At 43.9% G+C, this 25,820-nt stretch overlaps 1 protein-coding gene across 12 annotated transcripts in view; it reads left to right on the forward strand.

Moving 5' to 3' along the window:
- The window catches only part of Fhod3 (formin homology 2 domain containing 3), a 425,281-nt gene that overhangs the window by 233,921 nt on the left and 165,540 nt on the right, over positions 1 to 25,820 (forward strand). For all 12 annotated transcript variants that reach the window (XM_076554837.1, XM_076554838.1, XM_076554839.1 and 9 more), the window contains one exon: positions 22,104 to 22,198. In XM_076554837.1, coding sequence (XP_076410952.1) covers positions 22,104 to 22,198 — 95 coding nt within the window. The remainder of the gene's footprint in view (positions 1 to 22,103; positions 22,199 to 25,820) is intronic.

Below are 25,820 nucleotides of genomic sequence, written 5' to 3' on the forward strand. Positions count from 1 at the left end.
GTGAGAAGGCTCAGTAGGTAAAGGCCCTGGCCACCCAGCCTGACAACGTGAGTTCAGTCCCTGGAACCCATCTGGCAGAAGAGAAGTAACTCCCACAGATTGTCCTCCACCTTCCACGTGTGCTATGGAATACCCTCTTCCACAATAAACAAACACATAAATACAACTTTTTAAACTTTAGAAGGAATTTCTCCTTTCCTTTAATTTTAGCTTTGTCTCCTTATCTGGACGTCGTCTTCTGTAAGAATGACATCGGACCTTGCACTTTAGATCCAATCTAACTTTAAATTGGCACCTTTGGGTGTCCTGTAACTCATGCAGTTCCACTGAGACCTGTCATTTTGTTATTTTGTGCCCCATCCGGACTTTGTTTACCTCGTTTTCTGGCTTTGTCAATTATATGAATGTTTAAGATTCTGTTTTGTCTATAATGCTTTGCTCCTGATTGCTTTTGAGTTTCTAGAGCAAATCTTTATGAACTTATCACAGACTGTGAGTGATTTTATTCCACTTCTTGTCCAGTGTGAGAAGCTCGGGAGTCTTATTCCCCTCTCACTTCTGGGCCTGGTGCCATACCTCGGACGCACACATTGTGAGTTATAGGTTCAAGGAGCCAGTTTGTTTTGAACAATATTTAAATACTAATTTTAAAAAATGTTAAGCACTAATCCATGTAATTACCTTTCCTGTGTACTTTATTCCTGTTTGTGACTTCTAACTCCACCTGGCCCTGTTTTCCTCAGGCCTAGGGGATGTCCTTGTGGTGCACCTTACCTCTGATGAATTAGGTTTCCCTGGGATGTCAAAAAAGGCCTGATTTCACTTTTTTTTTTCAAATGTGTTCTTGCTGGGTGTAAGAAGCAGGGCTGATGGGCTGGCGAGATGGCTCAGCAGACAGGGGGGATTGCCACTGAGCCTGATGACCTGAGTTTGGTCTTTGGGACCCACTTGGTAGAAGGAAAGTCCTGCCTCCTCCTCCAGGTGTCTTCTGACCTCCACACACATGCCACGGCACACGTGATTGCCTCTTCCCACTGTAATAAGTGTAAACAAAATTTGGAGAGTCTGAGTTGGCTGACAGTTTGTTCTTTTGCATGTGCAGATGTGTGCATCTGTCTGTATGTGTAGGCCCAAAGCCGACACTGAGCATCTTTCCTGCCTCTCCTTTATTTACTGAGGTAAGGTCTCCTGTCGAACCCAGAGCTGGCCAGATCCCGCTAGTGTAGACAGCCAGCTTGCCCCAGGATTCCCTGTCTCTACTTCTGAAGTATTGGGATTACAGGTGGCTGCCATGCCTGCCCAAATTTCTATTGTTCTAGGGATCCAAACATCAGCCCTCAGGCTTGATCAGCAAGGGCTTTATGCTCTGAGCGAACACCCAGCCCAAGGCTCTTCTCTGGGTTCGGTCAACACACTGTTCCGTTTTCCCCATTGTCCTCAATAGATTCCCGTCATTCCTGTCTTTGCTCCTTGTGCCCATTTTCTCCTTCGTCGTTTCTCCTTCTCGGTTGGACCTCTTCGACTGTGCCCTGCTTCTTTTCATGCTTTACGCTTGTGGTTGGTTGAGCGTCTTAAGTCCATCGTTTTGCAGGTTTTTATCAAATTTGTCCTCAGTCATCATTTCTTCAAATATTTTTGTGTTGCCTTCTCCATCTTCACCCTCTCAAGGTCTCCAGTGAGTTCTGTAGATGACTGGTGCCCCATTTACTTTAAAATATTTTCCCTCTCTTTATTTAAATAGTTCTTCTTAAATATGTCTTCAGTCTCACAGATCTTTTCTTCTTCCATATCTAATGTGCCTCTAATCCCCTCCAGTGTCAATTTCATTCTGTTCATTGTGTGTCTCATCTGGAGCTTCAGTTGGGGCACTTCCGATGTTATTTGGATTCCTGCTTAGCATTCTGAATACAAAGACTGCTGTTACATCCTGTCTGATAATCCTCACTTTTAATTGATCTATTTTCATCTAGATTTGAGTCATATTCTCCTCCTTATTAGAATGCCTGGTAATTAAAAAAACTCTATACTATACACAGCTTGTAACCTTGTTGCACGGTAGTTTTTATAATCCTGTAAGTAGTTGTAAAATTTGTTCCAGGACACACTGACTTGCAAATAGCTTGGTTCTTTGCATACTGCTTTTTAAATTGTTAAGGTGGAACCAGAGAAACATTTAATCTAGGGCTATGTTATTAATAATTACTTTTCTCTGTGACCAAATACCTAAATACCTGACAGAAAGTGACTTAACGGGGGCAGGATTTATTTTGGCTCACAGTTTGAGAGTACAGCCCATCATGTTAGGGACAGCATGGCCTCAGGAGCATGAGGCTGCTTGTTCAGTCTGGACGGGTCAGGAAGTCAAGAGCAGTGAATGTCAGCATGCTGCTGGCTTTCTCCTTGTCTCATGCTAGAGGCAGTCTTCTGTCCTCAATTGAGCCTCTCTGGAAATGCCTTCATAGACACAACTAGAGGTGTGTCTCCTAGGTGATTCTAAATATAATCAAGTGGCCAATGAAGATTAACCATCACAAGGCCAGTTATCCCCCACAATCAAGACAATGTCCTCCACTCTACCACTGAGAATACCAATGCATTCTCTACCACTGCCTGTCGAGCTGATGTTTTTACTCCGCTTGGTAGGGATACCAAGTCATTTTCTTTCCCTTCCATTTGGATAGCTCTTTTCCTGGCCTCAGGCGTATCCTACACCAATGACTGCCCTCCTGAGTACTCAAAAGGAAGGCCTTCCAGTCTTCTGAGTTCTTGCTTGAGGTAGCTCTCTCCCATTATGTCTGGTGAATCCTCTGCTTGGCTCTTCTGGGTCTCAACTTGGGCAGTCCAATGAGCCTGGTGCTTCTGCCTGCCCTGTATCATGGCATGGGAGTCTTCTCAAGGCAGCGAGCTGGGCTATTTGAAGGCTCACTTCTTTGTTTTTCAACTTTCTGGAGCAGCATCTGCTGTTGCTTGAAGCCCCGTGTCTTCAAAAGAGCTGTTATATTTAGTCTAGATTTTGAATGTCCCTGGCAGAAGGGGAAACTTGATCTTTGTTCTCCCTTGTCCAGAAGCAGAAGGCTTGCAAACACTGTATTTAAATATACTGACAGTGTGCAGTGACTCACAAAAGATGATTAGACTGTTTGGACTAACAAATAATTCTACCTCTGAGAATGTATCTAAAAAAATTCTAAAAAGAAAAAAAAAAGATGCTACATGCAGAAAAATTCTCTGAATAGCATTATTTATATTAGGGATTAGGAAGAATTTGTTTAACAAAAAGTAGTTAAAATCAAGACCTATAGATCCAACCAAATATCACATATTTGTAAGATTATTTCTAAGATTTTCATTATTCAAAAAGCTTAGTATTTAATATTAAGGTTATTAAAGACACATTAACTGTTCCATAGTATATCATAATTATAGCATCATGAAAACAAACATTCCAAGGGACAAAGACTTAAACAGTGCATTCCCAATATCCATGGGTTCTGCACCCTTGTATACAATCAAGTGTAGAAGGAAAATGTTAATAAATAAACTGTCACCGTGCTGAGCATATGTGAGCTTGCCACTGTCTCCTGAACTACAGAGTGGAACCATCTGCACTTATCAGCTATTATAAGTCATGGGGAGGATTATCCATATTTACATTCAAAGGCTGTGCCGTTTTTCACAAGGGACTCGGTGTCTATTGGAAGTCCTAGGATGGATCCCTGCCAATACTGAGGGATGAATGTCCACAAATGATGTAACTTTTCAAAGAAGCCACATCAGACAGTCTCTCCTCATCGTAAAGTGCCACAGGGAAGTAGAATTAAATACTTCCATCACTTACTAAACAGTGTGTTCGTCAGGCTGGCAAGATGGCTCAGGAGGTAAAGATACTTGACACACTAAGGCTGATGATCTGAGTTCAGTCGCTGGGACCCACGTGGTGGAAGCAATGACCTGATGATTCCCACAAGCTTTCCTCTGACCTCTACCTACACGCTGTAGCATATGCTTGGCCACACACATACACACAAAATAAATAAAATGGAAGGGTCTATTCATCATTGCCTTAGAGTCTATCAGTTTGGAGTTACTTTGACAATCACTCATTTTAATCCATTACAAAACACTACAACTATGCAAAGAAGTATAGAGAATAATAGAGAGACCTGTGGATACACTGTTGCCTTAAGAGGTCGGAATTAACTGTGTAGTTGAGGATTGCTGTGTAGCATTCTGTTGTTGCCGAGCTCCTTCCCTGGGGGTAACAACTATTCTGACCACTGCATTTATAGTCTTTAAATCCTATCTCCTAGCTTCTCTGTTCCCAAGCTTTTAGGAAAAGTGTTCTGTGTATCTTTTCTCGGTGTCATCACTCAGTATCATATTTGACAGGAATCATTTGTGCTTTTCTTTATGTGGCATTTCTGGGTACACCCAGCACCATCATCCATTCTCCATCCTTTCTGAAGAAGAGCTAGCTTGCCTTATGTTTTGCTGTTGAAGGGATGATAAATCCATCTCCTTTGTGCACACATATGTGTGTGTTTCTCTAAGGCACAATATATGGGAAAATCTACAGACGGTAGGGTCCGTTATTATGTTTTATGGAGTTAGAGTTTGTAACTTCTGGTTTTTACCATTCTCTGGAAAAAAAATCCTTCTAGGTCCACTTTCAAATTTTCCCCCATAGGATTATTAAAAAGCACCATGAACTGCATGATTATTCAGATTCTCTGACGCTTAAATGAGAATCTGGAATCTCCCTGATTTATCTACAGAGCTATGCCATAGTTACCTAGTACTCAGACTGTCCCTTTTGGGTTTGATGTCAATCTTTGTACCCCTCATACCTAATTCCTTGTGTATCACACTGTCTAATGAAGCTCTTGAAATTTGCCTGTTGGGTCCACGTTTGGCTGAATTCCTCGGCTGTATCCCTGTTGATGGTGCGATCCTGCCTATGCTTGGCAGCATCAGCTGACTGTCACCAGCTCAGCCTCCTTTACCGTGGTCTCCTGTCGTACAGCACTGTTTTTACCTCCTAGCTTCACCAGACACTGCCAGTGCTCAGTGGCATCTGCTCTTGGATGATTTCTTCAAGGGAGATTTTTCTGGGGCTTGTGCATGTCTTCAAGAAGATTGGTAGTGTCACAAGGGTCACATGGATTCAAACCCTTCCAGCCTTGGATCAGCTTGCGAGACCACTGACCAGTCTGCAGTCCAGCAGCACTATTTGCCCTCCAGAGAAGGAGTCTCCCAGATTGAATGAAGAAGGAATAGAGGTATCCCTGCCACATCAGTCCTTCCTCCCTGAGAAGGAAGCTGTTGAAGTCGGCCAAGCTGACTTTGCCCTCTCCTTCTCTCTGGCTAGCAGGCCACCACTGGTGTGGGATTATCATTTATTGATTAGATATCATTCATCCGCAGCCCTGCTGATCCTTACCTCTCCCTTGGGTCCTTCTGCACACATTAGCATCTCACCTTTCAGAACACAAACTCGCCGTGACAGCAACTGCAGAGGGTGGCCTGTGTTCTCTGAAATGCATCTGCTGTGGTTACCCTGAGGGCTTTACTCTAACTAGAGAGAACATGAGGGGGGAAGCAACAGGGATTGAGACCACAACTTAACCTTCCTTTGGCAAATTAGGGGACTGTGAGTACTCTGTTGGGGCCCTTGCCCAGGTCTAGGAAAAGGCCTGTGGAAGGGAGTGACTTGGAGGGGTTAGCTTTGTTATTATGCTGTCCCATAGCCTGGACTACAGCACATTAATTGCCTGCACACTTGAACCTCAACCTGTCCTTACGATGTGTATTCACGGTAAGGAGAGTCATGCTTTGCAAAGTCTGTTCTTCCCGGATCTCTGGAACCACACTCTACACAGTCAACTTCTTCAGCAACTTACGAGTCTGCGTTTTGGGAAGCGACCTATCCCAGTGTGTCTTGGGCATCCAGAGTGCATGTTGCGTCATCTTGGCTGGGTGAATGAGCCTTAAAACAGAGGACACACCTGCTCACACAGTGCTCCACTCACCAAGTCTGCTTGCTGCTGCTCCTAGTTTATAGGCTGGCCTACCTGTAAAAGCCCAAAGCTTACTTTGGGGCCAAGTCTTGCTCAAGAAGATCTTACGGGCAGGCTCTGGAATAAGGACTGCTGAGAATGGACAGATGCAGTGTCCACTGCTGGAAAGCAGGCAAATAGGACGCCTCTTCCTGACAGGGAGCTTTCTGCTTCTCTGTTGCTTGGCGTCACCAGCAGATGCTTGAGCTTGCAAGAGACTAATGGTGTGACCATCTCTCCTTTGAATTTCACCGTGGCCCTCTAGAAGCACCACCTCGGCTCCCATTTGCTTGTTTTTTTTTTTTCCACAGGAGAGGAGTTTGAGGCCACAGGGGTCAAGTCACACAGGTACTGGTGCTCAGTACTTAGGTGCTCGTTCAGGAAGAAGCTCGGCCAGGCTTCTTTGACTTGAGAGCCCAGGCTTGAAATGCTTCCCTGGCCTGCCTCCTGAACCTTTCTAAGACTCTGATGAGGCAAGGGGTCCTACTGGTGCTCTGTATTTCCATCTGGCCAAGGTGGTGCTGCCCAGCAGGCCTCGCAGAGAGCCTGGCATTCAACCAGTAGTGGGACTCCTCTTGTGAGTGCATGGGTGTGTCAATCTCAGAAAATCCAGGAGTGCAGGGAAAATGGAGGATCTTGCCCCTCACAGACAGCTCCCACTGGGCTGAACAGACTGAGAAGCCCAAGAGAAGGCTGGTGAGGACTTTGAGCCGGAATTTCTTCTTACAGTTGTGTGTGTGTGTGTGTGTGTGTGTGTGTGTGTGTGTGTGTGTGTGTGTGTGAACAGCTGGAGCTTGTATTTGACTTTAAGGAAAATATTTAACTGTAGAGTTTTAAAGCATTATAACCTTCTTTTTCATGCTCATCTCCCTAAGGAGCCTTTGAATACATTTTTTTTTTTTCTCAATCACCTGTATACTCACCACTGTGAGAAGTTTGGGTCACAGATGTTCTGAACACCTGTTGATGTCCCTGTGCCTGTGAAGGGTCGTAAGCCCCCCCTGCTCCCCCAGTACCAGCTTTCGTACTCCTCATTCCTGTAGAGAATTTGTGGTCTGAAGTATTTCTTCAGTTTCGGTAGCGATGACATGTGAAAAGCATGTGTATTTATAGAAATGAAAACAAAATACTAATCATCGGCAACCAGTCCTGACTCTCAGGACGGCAAAACAATTCTCTGCTAATGAGCGTGTAATTACAGCTGCCAGGAAATAGCTATTAAATAGATGGAATCTACTACCCAGGCCAAGAAGGCAGGATGGGTGGGGGTGCTCACGCCTGCCGCCTTGCTCGCCATGCCAGGGCTGTAAGGTTCATCTCTATCAGTGCACAGGGACTCACTGCCAGCCCTGGGAGGGCCAAGGTCAGGTCAGAAAGCCAGGACCCCTGAGGTCACAACCGTCTTCCTCACTGTTAAGACTCTCTTCTGTTAGGCCTTTGTTTTCAGCCAGGTAGTGGTGTCGATGGGATTTTTATCTTGATGTTCTTCGTGGGATGCTTTTCATCTCGGACATTCGTGTGGTGATGGTGTTTTCAACATGTGTGCATTGCACAACCACGTCGGTCATTTCAGGTTGTGTCGTCTGGTGACACTTGTCACCACTCTGCTACGCTGTCACCGCTGCCACTGTTTCTAATACTCTCATCACCCTAAACAAGTTCTGCCCCCCCGCTAGACAATAACGCTCATCTCCCGCCCCTTGGCCCCTCTCTGTCTCTCTAAACTCAGCTCTTTTAGCCATTTCATGTAGGCACGGGCACTCCATGCGGGCCTGGAGTGTCTGGCTTCTCCACTCATCAGAATGTCTTTTGTCAGGGTCTGTCCATGTTATGGCACCTAGCTGACATTTTTCCACAATGAAGTGTACCCACAGAGCAAGTGCATCTATGCCTGTTTATAATGCAGATGTAGTTCAGTTTTGGAAGCCAGAGAATAGTGTATTTGCATAATCACTAGAGGTTAAGTTACTGCATATTGTTCATCTTTTAAAAGAAATGTTATTTTTCTTCACGTTCCTTCTTTGAACATCAACAAATTTGGGCTAGAAGGTGATTATGGGGCCAGGAGGTGGGCTTTAGTTCCTGACTGTGTGGGCACGTCTTGGTATGGCTCTAGGTTAGTGGTTCTCAACCTGTGGGTCATGACTCCTTGAGGGTCACAGAGTGGATATCCTGCCTATCAGATATTTACATTACAATTCATAATAGTAGCAAAATTACAGTTATGAAGTAGCAACAAAGACAATTTTATGGTTGGGGGTCACCACAGCATGAGGAACTGTATTAAAGGGTCGCAGAATTAGGAAGATTGAGAAACACTGCTCTGGAGCATCAAATAACATCATTAAAGTACATTAAGCAAACTTATAATGTTTACAAAGAGTCTAGATTAAGCCGGGGGTTGGGCCGGTGATGACCGTCCTGGATCTGCACTTCTAGGAAGAATCCCCTTCTGGAGGTCTTCAGTGCAGTCAATACTCCAAGAGGAAATGAAGGTCTTGTCCTGGGTTGTTCACCTTGACTGTGCTCTGTGATGTGGGGATGGTCGCACAACGCTCAGACTGAGTTTTTGAAACTGTCTGTGCAGCGTGCATCTGTGTACAGCTAGCTGCACACTGGTGGCATGGGAAAACTAGTGTAAGCAACCTAGAGCGTAGAAAAGACTGGGTGGACAAGGAGCAGCGCCACCACCGTGTCCCTGTCCCCATCTCGTTGGAGAAGGTGAAGGGCCATCTTCAGGACAAAGGAACTCTGATTTTTCCCTTGCTTCTCTTCAGTTTGGTTTTGGCTAGAAGCAGGTGAATGGTACTGAGCCCATCTGGGAAAGCCTGGTTAGGAGTATCTTTACCAAATGCTGGCCTTCAGTGGAATCAGCCGTGGGGCATCACAGTCACCAAAGCCAGCCTCACACCCACATGTAGATAACTCAGGTAGTGGAGGCTAGGCCCCGGGGGAGGGTCAGGGGAGAGGTGACTCAAGACTTGTAGCACAATGACTATTCTCTGAGTAGCCTAGGAACTCAGAGCTTGTGCCATGTCAGTGGCTGGGACGCTACTGTAAGGCAGTCACAAGACACGGGTTCTGCAGCCTTCTGATAGGATACACAGCAAGTCCCCCATGGACTATGTCTCGGATGAAGATCCACAGAAACCACTGGAATTTTTATAAGTTAGTACATATATTAGGTTGAGGGTTTCAAGAAAGTTAAAATTCAATGGTTGAAATTCTAAATACAAATACAGAATTAATATATTGGGATTACTTTTTGTTGTTTTAAAAATTCACAGAAGTGTGTTATAGAATTTTTTTTTTTGATTCTCTATCTACATAAAGTTGCTTGTTAATAATTTGAGGCACTTGGGCAGCTCCGTATTACAGGTGGTAATGCCTAATAGAAGTGCGCCCCCTAGTGCCCCAAACTGCGAATTACAGTCCCATAAGCACCTTGAGTAAAGTTAGAAGGAAAAGGTGGAATTTTGGAGCTGGGGAGCTTTGGGAGCCCTCAGGTTAAGTCTCTGGTCTCTCAGATGACACAGGTGAAGCTCAGACATTAATCAGCCTTGAAGCATTAGCAGAAACACCCTGTCCATCAGCCTGCTGTGCTGTTCTAAAGCACACGCCACCTCCCTCCACGATGGGATGGATCCACGCTGTTTTCCTTTCAGGAAGACAAAGGCATAGCTGTGGCTCTGAGGTCAGTAACTTCCTCAGAGTAGCAGAGGGTTTATGTCACCATGCTAGTCCGCTTGTCCCTGGATCCAAGTCCTTTGAATTTTCCTTAGTGATGTCCTTCCCTGAGCATAGAAGCCAGCGGACCCCTCCTGTACTTCTTTGCTCCTCACATCCAGGACTCGGGTCCATCTTCTGCAAGCCACAGATGTTCATACAGCAGCCATGCCTCTCATCCTCTTCCTCTAACTGTCTCTTGTTTCTCAGGCTCACAAAAGCCACATGCTTCTACGATCTGGGGGTATTGATGAACCCTGTCCTGCTTGCTTGGGCTTAATCACTCTCTGTATTTCATGTCTCTTGCCTCTAGAAGGTGAGCCAGGAGGCAGGATTCCATTCATGGACTGATCCTTCCTCTAAGTATGCTTACTTCATGACCCCTCTCCAGTACGAGGAGCTACATTTTCCAGGGTCATTGGTCAGGCTTTTGTCACTGACCCGGAGTGCTGCCCCAGGTCCATGTGGGAAAAGCTATGATGAACTTGAGCTCAGGAGGGGGACTTCTATCATCCTGGCTCTTGATGCTCTGCTCTCTGTCTTTCCATCTTTTCCTTTCTGCCCAAGTCACCATAGGACGGCTGTGAGTGCCCACTGGTATTTCATGGGTCCTTGGCAATCATTACAAAACAAAGAATTAAAACAACTATTTTTTCCCATAGAGAATCTAGGAATCTGCCAAAAGGTTTTGGAGGCTCAAAACCCACTAATCTATGATTTGTTTTGTCATTTAGGGGTTATCCTTATCTAAAAAGTATGGGAAATGTAGACTAGGAAAGACAGGCTGGGGCACATAGATGTTGTCAAGACCTTCACAGCTTTGTATTATGAGGCCATTTCTGTGCTAGTGGCCGATGAGGGTCTTTGAAAGCAACTGTAAGGGTGAGAATGGGATTTAAAGTGTTATAGGTGGAGAGGTGGGTAAAGAAGCCAGACATTCAGTTCTCTGCATGGCATTACATGGAAGAAGAGGTTGAGCACTTGGTACCATGACTTCCTGGGGAAAGGAAGGTTGACCAGAAAGACTCCTGTGAGGAATCTTTCAGGGCTCTTCCCACTCTTACTAATTAGCTTCCAAGTGCTCAGAGAAGACCTTCACCCTGCTGTTTTGTAACTGCAGTTTTATCTTGGTGAGTTTTTTAAAAAGGACATCAACATTCCAGAGTGGGAAAAGATTAGCACTCTTTTCTAAAATTGGAAAATTTGCATTGTAAATTCTGTTCAAATGCAAGCAGGGAACACAGAACTTTGACACCTCATTGGAACTCTGTCCTGCTGATTAAATTCCTGTCTCTAGCCCAGAATTGGCAGCTTATTCTACTTAATTTTCATGGAGTAATCGGTGTTGAAAGAGTATTTCTTTGACAGTTGCCCTTGGGGAAAACTGGGTTGGGTTTGTTATTTAGGCCAGACAATTAAGTGGAGGAAAATAATAATAACGTGAACTGCGAGGTCTTCATTTCGTTCCAAAAATGGTTACATTACCAGCCTCCTTTTTCAGTATTTATAGGGGTGGGGGCTGGTGAATAATGGAAATTCGAGATGAACAAATCCACTTCAGAGTTCACAGTGAGTTTCAATGATCTGATTAAAGTAGGCTGGAATCCCATCTTCAAATTAGAAAACCTTCCCGGAAGCCAGGATTGAGTACTAGTCATGGTGTGTATGTGCCTCTGCACACACACTGATCTCTAAGGCCAACTTGAATTTGAGAAGTCATAGCAGGTGGTCAGCCTCCCACTCTATTCTAGTTGAAGAAAGCCTCATCACTCTCCATGCTTATACTGGCTGCCTTTTAGTAATATCAGTTTCCAATCCCATGGCAGCATCCCTATCTCCATTCCCATGGGCAAGTCACGTGTTCTTCCTACCCACATTCACCTGGTAGCTGAATATTGTTTGTGGTAAGGGAATCTTGACTTTTTCATAGGATTTGCTTTTCTTTTGTAATTTTAGTAGAAATAAATAGGAGTTATTCAAGTTACATTGTCAAATGGTGAAATGTCTTATGGAGTAGTTCTAAAACATTCTGTTACTGATTTAGGCCCATTTGTATATTATACCAGGAACTGAAAGAGTTTTTTTTGTAAGGCGGCCAGATATAAGGAAGAGGGATCCCCAAGTTCCAATCCTCCTCCCCTAGGATGGGCATAAAACTATTTCAGATACAGAAAAAGAGGTGATTTAGTGCCTAGGAAATGACTGGAGTCAGGGAAAGTCGATGCTCTGCATGTGTGCAATCCATTTTCATGGGCCAGATCTTCAGAAAAATGCCAGGGCTGGTGCACTTTAAGGGTAGAGCTTTGTCCCTCTGGTGTCAAAAGTTACCCAGCAGACACTTGCATAGGCCCAGGTGAAGGTGTGGGGGGCTTCGGCCAATTTGAAATCAGCAAAAGCTGGCCTCCAAGTTCCTGAAAAGCAACAGAAGCAACCGTTGTTGTTATGGCCTCTGCAGTAAAGCGTGAAAGGCTGGGGAGGTGGCTGAGCCATTAGGAGAACAAACCTGAGTTTGGTTCCCAACGCCCATGTCTGACGGCTCACAGCCACCTCTGCCTCTAGCTCCAGAAAATCTAATGCCGCCTTCTGGATCCCGTGGGCACCGGCACTCACATGTGCACAGATATGCATATATTCAGAAAGTTAAAAATTCAAAAGAAATCTTGTTCTACGAAGAGTGAAAGAATGGATGGGGGCTTGATTAAAAGATGACCCGGGGCAGCAATGTGTAAGAGCTCTTTGTCAAGGAAGTCTGGTGCCTCTGCCAGGAAGGGATTTCCTCCTCACTGGGCCATGGTATTTTTGGTATCTTTGGCTAAAGCAAAGGACGTGAACAAGCAGGAAAACAGCTAAGTTTGGATTGTATTCTTCAGCGTGTTCAATGTACAAGAAATTCTTTTTTAAAAGGAAGAGTCGGGCCTGGGAATATAGCTCAGTGGTAGAGCATTTGTTTTATGTGCAAGGCCCTTGTTTTGATACCTACCAGTGCAAAAATTTACCAAATGAAAGAGGAAACTCCAGGCTGGGGAAGGACTCCAAGGGCAGTGTGCTTGCTGTACAAGGCATAAGGACTCAAGTTCAATTCCCCAGGAACCTAGGTGCGTGCCTGTAATTTCGGTGTTGGGGCAGAAGCAGGGGGGCGGTGTTTCTTGGGGGACACAGGTCAGCTAGTCTAGCCTGATTGTTGAGATCTAGGTCTAGGGAAAGATTCTGTCTCATAAAATGAGGTGCAATGTGATTAGAGATGCTTTGGCTTTGACTGCTGGTCTCTATGTGTACACAGGCGTATTTGTGCATGTGTGCATATATACAAAGAAAAATAAATAAAATTCAGATCTGTATCTAGTCTGTTGAGTGAATGTGTAGTTTCATAAGTACTTTATATAAGCATAAGGCATGTGCACCTACCTAGCTGAATATTAGCAGGCTTGGAATTGGAATCCTGAGATTCCAGACAAAGGCTCAGAGATAGGAACCCAGGTGGTCTGAACAAGATGCAAGAAAGGCCAGCAAGTTGTGAGGTGGGAGGCTGTGTGGAACCAGGGACTCTGTGCTTAGGCCAGAGGGAGACAGAAGCTTCTTCAGCTTCAGCTATCTAGTGTGTACTGGGAAGGGGCCGACAAGACAGAGTTAGACTAGCCAAGACCAGCAGTTCCTTTCGTACAAAGAAAGTGTGTCCAACCCATAGCCTGTGGCCCATATGTGACCGGGAATAGTCACAAATGTGGCCTAACATGAAATCAGAAACTTATTTAACAGCCCCCCCTCCCCATGTGTGTGTGTGTGTGTGTGTGTGTGTGTGTGTGTATGTATGTGTGTGTGAATTTTGTAACTGAGTCATACAGTGAACTTTATAGAAGTGCTAAGAGGGTTAACACACTTGACTTCTGTAGCAACAGTGAAAGCTAGACATGTAGCAGTGTTAGAAGAAGAAGAAGTGGCTTCAAGACCCGCTAGACCAGTGGTTCTCAACTTGTCTAGTGCCGCGACCCTTTAATACCGTCCCTCTTGTTGCGGTGACCCCCAGCCGTAAGATTATTTTCATTGCTACTTCATACTATAATTTTGCTACTGTTAGGAATCATAACGTAAATATCTGATATGGAGGATGTCTGATATGCCATCCCCAAAGGGGTCGCGACCCACAGGTTGCAAACTGAAGAGGGAATCGAGAGACTGACTCTCTCGAGGTGGAAGGTGAGGAAGGGCCTTGAGTCTGGCACAGTTAATGCGAAGCATTATCGATTGAAGACCTGCAGGATAAAAACATTGTATAAAATACAACCAACCGAGGACAGCTCTTTCCTCCTAAGCACAGGGCACTGGATTTCCCACTCTCTTATTTACTAAAGACAATGCATTGTTGGTTGAGACTCATGGAACTGATTTCACAACTCATTAGTGCTATCTGAAATTGCAAGTGTAAAATGGACTCCAGCTGGAGTCTGGGTGGTTGGGGGCTGTGTGCTGTAACAGGGCCCCAGAGGACCCCAGAAGGAGGCAGGGTGAGGAGGGTCTAGAGTCAAGATGGAGGATGGTCGGGGCCTCTCAGTGCTGTTTCCAGCAAAGCCCCTAGGAATGACCTGTGCCCTGGGCCAAGCCTACTTTCACTCGGAAGAAAGGGTCTCAAGCTGCAGGAAGGAGAAGAGAAGGGGAGGAGAGAGAAAGGGGGAAAGAAAGAGAGAAAGATGAAGAAAGGAAGGATGGCAAATCAGAGGCTTAAATGATGAGGCAAGATTCAGAGTGGACCCCAGCCCAGGTTCACTTGCTGCCCCTGTCCGCAGTAAGGCTGTGATACTTCCTCTGCATGCGGAACAGGAGTTAGTCTGGTCGTGGGTGAGATGGCGTAAACACACACAGCCCATCTCTTGGCTGAAAGCAGCTGCTACGCTGAGGGAAGAGACGTGGAGCAAATATTTGAAGGCTCAAGAATAAATGTTAACAGCAAATTGGGAAAGAAGTCTAGAGTGCGAAATGGCATCAAACCGATGGTGTGTTCATCAAACACTCAAATGCCTGTATTCTTACTTCTCTGTGTTGCCAACCCCACTGTCCCCAAGTAATCCCAAGGTGAGGCCAGCTGTGGGGACACTTGAGAAAAGCAGGAGCCTGAGAATGCCTAATAGTCTCTTTAGGAGAGAGAAGGGTCACAAGAGGATGGGACTGGTGACATCTGGTGTAGAAACTATTACAAATGGCAAGTGGCAGAGAAGGTTAAATATGCCTACCTTCTGGCTGGAAAACCAGAAGGGGCACCTCAGGTGACCTAGAGATTTCACGGAGATGCTGGGGAAGGGAAGTGTGTGCGTGCGCACATATGCACACACATGCATGTGTCAGATTTATATGAATCCCAGGCTCATCACAAACTGTGTTTGAGTGAATGCATGTCCTAAAGAATTCACCAGAGACTTAAAAATCTAAGCAAGGTTAAACAGAGTCCAGGCCCCCACAGGCCATTCTGTGATCCTCACACAGGACCAGACTTAGAGAGCCAAACAAAATAAACCTCAGCCCAGGTCCCATTCTGGCCACCACCATATGATCCTTTTGCAGGGCCAGTCCAGATACACAACACAGGCTGGAAACCACTGGTTTGGGGAGACACAGCCTATGAAAGGAAGGTCAGAACTCAGGGCTCAAACTGAGTCAGGTGAGCTGTCTGCTTAAATCAAACTGCCATGTTTTCTGTGATACTTAAACAAAAGCCAAAGTTTCTTGACACAATTTTCAAATTATCCAGGATTTAAGCCAAAGTTCCTTGTCATGCAATAAGCTTGGAAAGTTTCGTCTTGTTGGGAAAGGAAAAACCAGTAGATCCCAGTGCCAAGGTGATGCAGACATTGGGTTTGTGAAAGACTTAAAAATAGCATTATTTAAAGTATCTCAGGTAGAAGAGAAATAGAAAAGTAGAAAGCCCATGCAAAGAAGTAGACTGAAAGAGTTAGTGATGAATCATATAATAAAGAGAATTAGTAACTTAGCAGATATTCCCATTAGCAAATAGCCCTAAATTCAAACACATCAACAATAGTGTGATATGTGAGTAGTCTAGTCACAGCATTAAAGGCAAGGCCTATCAGGATAGACAAACAAAAGAAGATCCAACTAAGTGTCACAAGAAACTTATCTTAGTATACATACTTCAAGAGCAAAGAGATATGGACAAAAAATGCAAATACTAATCAAAATGAAACAAAAAGTGGCCACATAACCATGAGTAAGTAGAGTTAAGAACAATGAATGGTAAAGAGGATGTCACCGGCACACAAGGGCTGGCTCTTCCAGACAACTAGGGCTCCAACATACATGGCACCCAAGTGGAAAGAATTGGAATAAGGAGTAGAAAAATCCCATTTCATTTGGAGAGTTCACTTTTCCCTCTTGATGATCAACAGACCCGATAGAATGAAAATCAGCAAGGCTATCGTGGAACTGCACAGCGTCACCAGCCAGCTAGCCCTAAGGGACATTTCCAGAACATTCCACCCAGCTGCAGCAGACTATATGCATTTTCACATACAGGAACAACAGTCATGAGGACAGGTCACACCCTGAATCATGAAACAAACCATAACAAATCTAAAGAATTGGAATCAGATGATGTGTTTTCTGGTTGTAATGGAATTAAACTAAATCAGTGACAGAAAGACATAGGAATATGTCCAAACACTTGAAATTAACACACTTCAGAAGCACCCACTTGTCAAGGAGAAGTTCTCAAAGGATATTAGAAAATAGATCGTACCAAATGAAGAGACACTGTATCAAAATTTGTGGGATGTAATACATGGAGAGAAAATTACAACATCATAGGCTTATTCTAGAAAAGAAGAAAATAATATAAACACCCAAATTAAAAAAAAGATGAAGAATAAAAATAATGTGAGAAGTAGAAGAAAATAATAATGGAAAAATACTGAAATTGAAACATTAGAAAAATCAGGGACAAAAAAAGCTGGTTATTTAGAAAGAAAAATAAAATGGATCAAGAGTAACGGGGTCGTGGGAGAAGACAGAGCTGCCCACACTAGAAAGAAAGATGAGACCTACAGGGATAGCTGAGCAGCACAGTCTTACTGATAACTCCAAGTTAAAAAACGGACAGCTTAGAAAAACAGATCCATTCCTTACCGACCACAAACTACCAACCCCTAGATGGAGATAGATAAGCTGAGACATTTTAACTATTGCTAATGATAACTTCAAAAGAAAATAGCTTACAGTTAACTTTGAAAAAAGAATCTCTAGGCCCAGATGGCTTCCTGGCAAGTTCTACCAAACATTTCAAGACAAAACAAAACCGATGTTATAAAATCTCATCCAGAGAAAAGGAAGAGAAGCATTTCCCAGCTCATGTCGTGAAGCCAGAGTCCCCATGACAGACAGGATGGTCCAGACCAATCTGTATCCTGAGCAAATATGCGAAACTCCTTAACAAGATGTTAGCAAATCAAATCAGCAACAAATAACAAGAATAATGCACCGTGACCAAATGAGGTACCAGGCTCATTTGATGCCTGAGATTCAGGCAGCGTGAACCATCATCATATCAGCAGCCTGAAGAACAACCACATTCACGTCAGTTAATATCAAAAAGGCTCCGGACACAAGCCGTCAACCATCTGTGATCATGAAACCTCCCAGAATTCTGTTTAGAAAGTCATGAAAACCCGCTTCTAACATTATAATTAATGGTGAAGATCTAAATGGATTTCCTCTTGACCCTGGGAATAGGAAAGGTGTCCACTCTCTCCACTCCTGCTGACTAAACACAAAGTCCTAACTAGCCTAGCAAGGAAGGCTCAGGTATGGTTTGGTAAGGAGGAAACAAAATTTTTTTTCCCACATATAACATTATTGCCTGTGTAGGCAGTATAAGTGAATCTACAGAAACAAAAGAGAAAGCCAAAGCCCCCTAGAATTAATGCACTTAATGAAGTTATAGGATTCAAGAACAATACACCAAAGCCGTTATTCCTATCTCCTAATAAGAAAAAAACTACCAAAAATAAACAAAAAGAAAACAAAATTCCAAACTATCTACAATAGCTTTAAAGAATGGGAACTATTTATAAATTTAGGAAACAAAACTATAAAATATATACCACATCTGTAGCTGAAAACTAAGCACAGTTGAAAGCAATCAGAGGAAAACCATATTAAGGAACTTAATGGATTGGAAGTCTCACTTGCTAAAGGTGTTCTCTCAAATTCTATCTATAAACCTTAACGTTCCACGTGTCCTTTTCCTTTTCCACGTGTGTGTGTGTGGGGGGGGCTATAAGTTGATATCGGGTATCATCTAGGATGCTCCTCATTCATTCAGGCAGGATCATTCAATCAAACCCAGAGCTCACCTATATGGCTAGTCTAGCCAGCCAGTTTGCTCTCCCCTGGGCTGGGATTACAGGTGAACTTCCAGGCACTTCCATGTGACCTGGGGATCTGAACCCTGCTCCTCAGCCTTGCATGACAAACATTAACCACTGAGCCATCTCCTCAGTCCTATTGCAGGAATTTTTTAGTGATGTAGGCAAACTGCTTCCAGACTTTATACAAAATTTATTTGAAAAGGAACATAAATATCCAAAAGAATATTGAACAGCAGGGAGCTATAATTGAGATAATGTGATATTGGCAAATAGATCAATGGACAGAAATCGACATGCATAAACACAGTGTATGGATTTTTGCTAATTTGCAAATGCACTTAAATAAATAAAAAAGTCTGTTTAACAAATGGCCTTAAATCAATTGGACAGTTAAATAAAAAAATAGAACTTTAAACTTTATATAAATTTATCTCAAAATGGATCATATAGCTAAATATAAAACATTAACAGTTGTGATAAGAGGAAAATTTTGGAGACTCTGGGTCAGGCAGGACCATGGAATCCCAAGCCCTGCACCCGAGAGGGGTGAGCGGCAGGGGCCTCAGGCTTTGAGAATGTGGTGTTCACCACGCACTTCCAGCCAGGGCGTGGCTGATGTAGGAACACATTGAGCGGCAATGATGTCTGGGCAGGATTCCAACTTGGTCCCTACCAGTGCCCCTGCAAAGAGGGCATCTCGCTACTGTCTCAGTTTTAGATATGGAAACAGAAAAATCACTAAATCCCGTCGGTGGCAAAACAAGGAAGGTTCCCTAAGGGACCTCTGTTCTGTGCATTTGAAAACACAAATCACAAAAAAACCCCAAAACACCTGGCTCTGTGACCCAGACACAGGTGTGTTACCATGACATCTACTTCTTTTCTTGTGTGGTTCTATCCTCAGGCTTCTGTTGGTGAGTCTTTGCTGTTGGTGGCTTTTGCAGTACCAGCTCAGTCGAGTCTTGTTAGTGCCATCTTGTGTCCAGAGTGGGCTTTGCAGGAAGCAAGCTCCAGCATTTTAAGCATCTGTTTAGAGGGCAGGTTTTGGATTAACCAGATGTTAGGCCAAGTCATTAAACAGAACATTCTGGTAAGCTCCACCTCCAGTGTGAGAAGCTGATGGAATCAAACAGGTTTTAAATCCTCATCTGCTTGTCTCTTTCTGTAGCAGCGGCTCAGCTTCTCACATCTATTGTCCAGTTACCAGAGGCCCCTGAGCAGTTCGGGTGGAAACCATTGCTCCAGACTTGTAGGGGTGGGGGTGGGGAGGGTGAGCCTCACAGGCTGAACTTTTCCAGGGCTGTAGGGTCCAGTTAGCACCCCCTGTGGCCTTAGACTGACTGTGCAGAAGTCGGGACTGGCCTTTCTGAAGGAGGAAGTGACAGACATGAAAAGTTCATAAGCTGCAAAACCCGTCACATATTTCATTACATATTTCATTTGCCTTGTTTTTTACCTTTATTGCTTGCTTTTCTATTGCAGAAGCATCATGATGTGCACAGTGGGAAAATATAGAAAGAGAAGAGACCATGCACTCAGTCCTAACAGTTCCTATGTCAGCCCCCACCCCACTCCCTGCCCCGTGGCCCCCTCCCCCCTCCTGCCTCCTCCCGCCCCCCCCCCAACACCTCCACCCACCCAACGCCACAGACCAAGTTCAGATCTAAGCAAGGCCCCTCCCACTGAGTTACATGCACCTTGTAATAAATTCCTCTTTTATAAATGCAGATTGGACTGTCTTGCTAAATTAAGCGAGGCTTAAAGTTTTATGCTTGCCTTTTAATTCTCTGAACAGAAACATTTTACAGGGGAGGATGGGGCTTTGGCTTACTCTGTGTGCTGGGTTGTGACTGGTGTTAGGTTTTACTTGTCATAGAAATGGCACTTTGGGGAACAGCTTTGCTTGCTTGTGTGTGTGTGTGTGTGTGTGTGTGTGTGTGTGTATTTAATATAGAGGCCTATTATTAAGACAGGTTCTTCAAACCGTGTGAAGAAATATGTAAAGCAGATGTAGTCTCTTAGCATAGACACCTGGAAGACCAGCCATCCTGCCTCTTTAAATCCTGCTTTTAATAAGAATATCTCCAGCGTTTAGATACTAGCTAGCATATGAACCAATTATGTAATGTTTATTGCATTTTGAGTGTACCCAAAATACTTTTTTTAAAGCTTTATGTATTCAGATGCAGCTTTCCTTAGAATGTCTGTTTGTCCATTTGCTCCTTTGTTTGTGGGTAATGCTGGATTTTTTGATATCACATACACATTTGTCTACCTTGATTCCTGAACTGTCCCTATTTTGGGTTGTGCTTTTTTCATTCAGTGCCATTTCATGTAGATTATTTCCTAAAACCTACATGCAAACTTTGTATTGAAGAAAGTGTGTCAATACATTAAAATGATTATCCTTAAATTATGGGATTAGGGATTATTTTATTTACTTTTCTGTAATTTCCAATTTTCAAAGTGAGATGTTCTGCTAAAAATACAATTTAAAAGCTATTGATGCCATGTCAACTGCTTATGGGTGAAAGGTGGTTAGGATGGTAGACACGAGTTAAGGGAACCCGCTTCATTTGGATATTCACCACCAATCTGTGCAGTGTCTCTAGCCAAAATTATTTTGATGTTAATGTGTAACACGAAATCTAATAAGTCTTATAATAAAAATCCCAGAGCCAGAAATTGGGGTAAATGCTGAAAGATCAGAGAGACAAAGGAACAAGCCACTGCCACATCTCACCTCGCTAACTCCATGAATCCTGTTTGAAAGCCTCTGGGTCCTCAGGCAAAAGTGTTCTCTACTGAAAGGGCTCCAGCCGAAAAGCTTTAGTTCCTGTCTCCTCACGCCTTATATACCTTTTTCCACCCAGCCGTATTAATTCCTTTCTAGTGTTGGGATTGAAGGCATGTGACTTCCAAGTACTGGGGTTAAAGGTATATGCAACCATTGCCTGGCTCTGTTTCTCCCCTAGTCAATCTCAAGTAGTTCAGGGTGGCTTTGAACTCACAGAGATCCAGACGGATTAAAGGTGTGTGCCACCACTGCCTGACCTCTATGTCTAATTTAGTGGCTTGTTCTGTTCTCCAATTTTCAGGCAAATTTTTTTAGGGTACACATATTGCCACATTAATGGAGATGTTTGAAAAGAGTATGTTGCACTTTCTTCTTGGAGAATGATAATAGAGTGGTTATGTTTTCTTAAACGAAGAAAGGTTATTTTGGGGGTTCCCCAGGACTGTGTCCACACTAGGTAAGCACTCTATCAATGAGCTACAACCTCAGCCCTCTTTGAAATTTTAAAATTTTGAGACAGTCTCACTAAGTTGGACACCCTGGCCTTGAACCTGTGGTCTTCCTGCCTCAGCTTCCAGAGTAGTTGGCATCACAAGTCTGTGCCTCCAGGTTTAGCCACTAGATGATTTTTTCAAGTCTGACATTTTCCATCATATCATCTTTGAATTTAAGAAACTTCCAAGTAACACTTAAATGTGGTGGTGTCATTTCTATAAGGAAATAGAATTGCATTCACACAGGATGGTTTTAAAAGACATGGGACCTGCTGACCGCAGCCTGGGGCACTGGTTGTTTTTGGAAACTTTGTGTGCCCTCTTGGTTTCAGATGCCATCTCATGTACAGCTTTGTCTTGTCTTGGACAATGTGTACATCAGAATGAAGAAGCATGTGTTTACACATCAAGATGCATACACCCAGCAATCACTGATTTCTATGCCTTGGTTATACCCTCCTGGTGCCAGGAACAGCCCTCACTGCTTTTAGTTTTAAAAGATTCAGCCAATTTCAGATCTTCACACATACCTTCGGAGTTGGTTCCCAATAGACAGATCCCTTAATGTGATGAAAATCTCAGTTGACTGCCTGATCACTGAAGATTATCCTTCTGTATAAACCCATAACATCTCTTTGTTTCTTTTCCCTGCCTACAGCACTGGGGCAGATTATGTTGTATGTGGATGGGATGAATGGAGTCATCAACCACAGTGAGACCATCCAGTGGCTTTACACTCTTGTTGGGTCAAAGGTAAGACACTTTTTTTTTTTTGGAACATCTTGTTCAATTTGCAAATCATTGCCTTTTTGTTTAAATCCTCTCTGAAATGTTTTTGCAAAGAGCAATCTTATTCAGCTTTGCTCAAGTCCTGTCTTGGTATAAATGATGATTAATCCTTTGTAGGTTTTCAAGCAACGTCAATCACAGATAGCGTATAAAGATTGAGTGTACTTCTTGTTTTTCTTCTCCTAAGCTGTAATCAAATGCCTTCAGCACTTTTGATTTCTAATGTTTAATTAAAATATGATGCCATAGATAAAGTACCTATGTACCCCTTATATTTTGTGATCTCATTTGGTAGGATTCCTCTGCTATGTGAAGTCATACATACCGACAAGAGAGCCCCCAGTGCCATACTGGCCCTTGGATTTCCTTTCCCAGTGTTGTGATGAGGAAAACAAACAAAGAAACAAACAAAGAAAAAAAAACAAACAAAAGAACCAAACTTCTCCCATTTCATAGTGGAAAAACTATTTTCCCTTGGGCAACTGAAAACTTTTTCTTCCTCTCTCTTTTTGGCTGCATTTTCTATGGAAAATGGAAGTAACTCTATTTTGATGCTGGTGTAAGAGTCTTGGAAGTGGAGTGGTATGCTGGGTCTATGAGGTTGACTTAGCTAGGCTGAAGGGAGATTTGTATCTGCTCCCCTGTGGTGGTGGTTTCTGTTTTCCTTGCATCTGCTTGGAGGCCTCCCTGGCTGACAGGTCTGTCTGGAAGCAGGTCCCTCCACAGCTCTTTGGTTGATGTCCATGACCTTAAAAGCTAGAGAGGTGGGGGAGACCTTTTTTTAAAGGGACTTTAATACATGTTACAACTGGATTAAGAAATCTTTGTAGCTCTGTTGTGGTTCCGACAAGACTGATGTGATGGTGTGGGGACAGGGAGGAGCATGGATGAGCACAGGAAAAAGGGGAGTGTCGTGGCCTGAGTGTGTTCCCTGAACCCATATGCTGGGAGCTCATGTAGCACTTTGGGGAAGTGTGGCCTTTTGTGAGGAGCTCAAGCCATGGAGTGGATCATTGCTGTTGTAGCAATGGCCTGAGAGAGTAGGCCTGTTCTCCTCTGCTTTTCTTTTATGTCAGGGGAAGACCTATGTTCCTTCTGGTATCTGCAGTGACCAGTTGCTGTCTTGGAAGTGGAGAGGCGGACCCTCTCTGGCATGTGTCCCTGCCTGTCAACCTATACAGAATACAGTTCTGTTCTTTAAAAAAAAAAAAAAATCACCTAGTCTTGGGTGTTTTGCAATAGCAACACTAATAGAGTAAGGGAGGAGAAAGTTCCAGAGAAAAGCAAGGGTTAGAAAGAACTGGAAACTATGGGGGCGGGGAAAAAAAGACATGGTGGCTCATATCTAAAACATCTGTGCTTGGAAGGGTGAGGCAAGGATTATGGCAGGTTCAAGACCAGCCTAGATTATAGTATAAAATCCTGGTTCAAAACCCCAAAGGAAAAGAAAAAAAAGAGATGGGACAAGCAGGAGGTAGCAAACTCATCTCTTAGCCACTGGCCTGTGGCATCACTGCAGCCTGTGTTGATATTTTTCCTTTGATGTCACTCTGCATGGTAAATGATCAGAAAAGGAGAACAAGGGGGAAATCTGCATTACATTTAAAATAACACAGAGAATCATAAAACAGAGGCTTGAAAGAAATCAGCAGAGGAATCATGCTTTCCCTGGCTAGGCCTCAAAGCCCTTTCTTGTTCTATAGTTCCTCCTCAGGCTCTGTCTGGGGTTGACCAGTTGTCTATTCCCCACCCACTGGCTTCATTAGCATTAAACCACCTAGAACATGTGGATTGTCTTCACCTCTCATTTTCCCTAAGAGCCAGTCTTCAGGGCTAGTTGACTTCCAGGCATTGTGAGGCTGGGCAAATAGAGTCTGGTGAGTTTGTGCCTTGGGACCCATGGTGCTGCTAAAAAGGGGAATGTTGGTGTTCCATTCACTGTGATGTCAGACAGGATCTTGAATCATGCTCCTGGGTGTACTCAGTTCCAGGTCAGCAGCTGAACACAGAAAACCAGCAGCCATTGGCAAGTTTTTTTTTTCCAGCACATTTCTCCTGAGATGCCCCTTTCTCTACACAACCTGCCGACACCTCTTCCCTCTCTTGCATCTGGGTAGTGAAGGAGCTGGAAAGAATAAGTGCCTCACCCTACCCAGGACCCTTAGGTTTAGAGAAGGAAGCCTCAGTTCTGTCCTCAGCACAGAGATTAAACAATGCAACCACTGCAGGTTTCCTCAGCTCAGGTGAGGAAGGCAGGGAAGCTGTATTCTGGCCTTTTCTGTTGACAGAGTCATGGCTTCTAAACCTGAGAGGTTTGCCTGGACAGCCTGCTGCCTTTGCCTTATACAGGCACAATGTTGATAAAGGAAGTGCTGGTTAGAAAAAAAAAACTCCTGTTGTTCTGTTTTCATAACGCTGGATTTTCCTCCCATGAAAGGCAACAAGATGTGAATTTGCTGACTGCCAGAGGGTCATTATGCAATGCACATTTGTAGTTATTTGAAACTCCAAAGAAGAAAATGATGCATTTGCAGCCAAATAATGACTTTTAAAAGAGAAAGCACAAAATGTTTTCAATAAAGTCTTTCTGTTTATATGGGCCCATCTCTAAACTTCTCAGTCAGAGGTAAGAGGTGGGTGCCCCCGAAATGACTTATTAAGGATCTGTGGGTCTTTTTTCTTCATGCACGTGGAATTCTAATTAATTAAGGTAAGCTGATTCTGTTTGTACAGCTTGGCTTGCCTCTCTGTCTTTCATTCTGGTCCTGGGGGAGAGCCTCATCTCCTTACCAGGGATGGTCTTGATGTTGCCATGGAAACCACCCTTTCTGTATTCCTGTCTACCTTTGCTCACCCTGCTCTCTATTTCTGCCAGCCCCGCTGAACCTCATTCTTCCAGCTGTGTGCTAGGCTGCTGGTAGCCATCAGTGGATTTCCTTTTCATCTGTATGAAGATGGACATGCTGTCCTGCTCTTATATAACCCCCTGCCAGCTAATTTGAGGAGGGATGAAAAGAGCCCTGGCTATACTGTTTTCTCTTATACACACACATTCATATTCATGTTCTCTCTAGGAAACTTCATTATGACAATAGAGTGAACACAAGTGGAGTCGCATGGCATGTAGAACATGGGGTTAGAGGAGGGAGAAGACGGGAGATGGGGACAGTGAAGTGATGGGGCCTAGGGAAGGGTTGCAGCCAAAGTGAGAAAGATGTGGAGACATCCTGAGGAGCAGTTCCCAAGGCCTAGTTTTCTGGGTTTCGAAAACTTGAAGCTGTAGTAAAACGTGAGTCCTCTCTTGGAGTGAGATACTGCCTCTGGCAGGAACATGGAAGTTGATGTAAAGTCTGGAAAGGATATTTTTGAAGTGAAGGGATGTCTCCAAGCAGAGCTGAGCAGGTGATTGATTCCCAGGTGCTCAGTGCTCCCTGCATTAGGAAACTGTGCTGATTGCTCAGGAGATGAGACTGAGTTGCCCTTTGGTCCTGTAGTCATGGTATTGTGTCGCTGATATGTGATTACTCCAATGGCCCACATGTAGGCTGAGACATGAAGAATGTTCCTAGTTCATAAAGTTATGGAA

Source organism: Peromyscus maniculatus, chromosome 19, assembly GCF_049852395.1.
Source record: "Peromyscus maniculatus bairdii isolate BWxNUB_F1_BW_parent chromosome 19, HU_Pman_BW_mat_3.1, whole genome shotgun sequence".
NCBI lineage: Eukaryota > Metazoa > Chordata > Mammalia > Rodentia > Cricetidae > Peromyscus > Peromyscus maniculatus.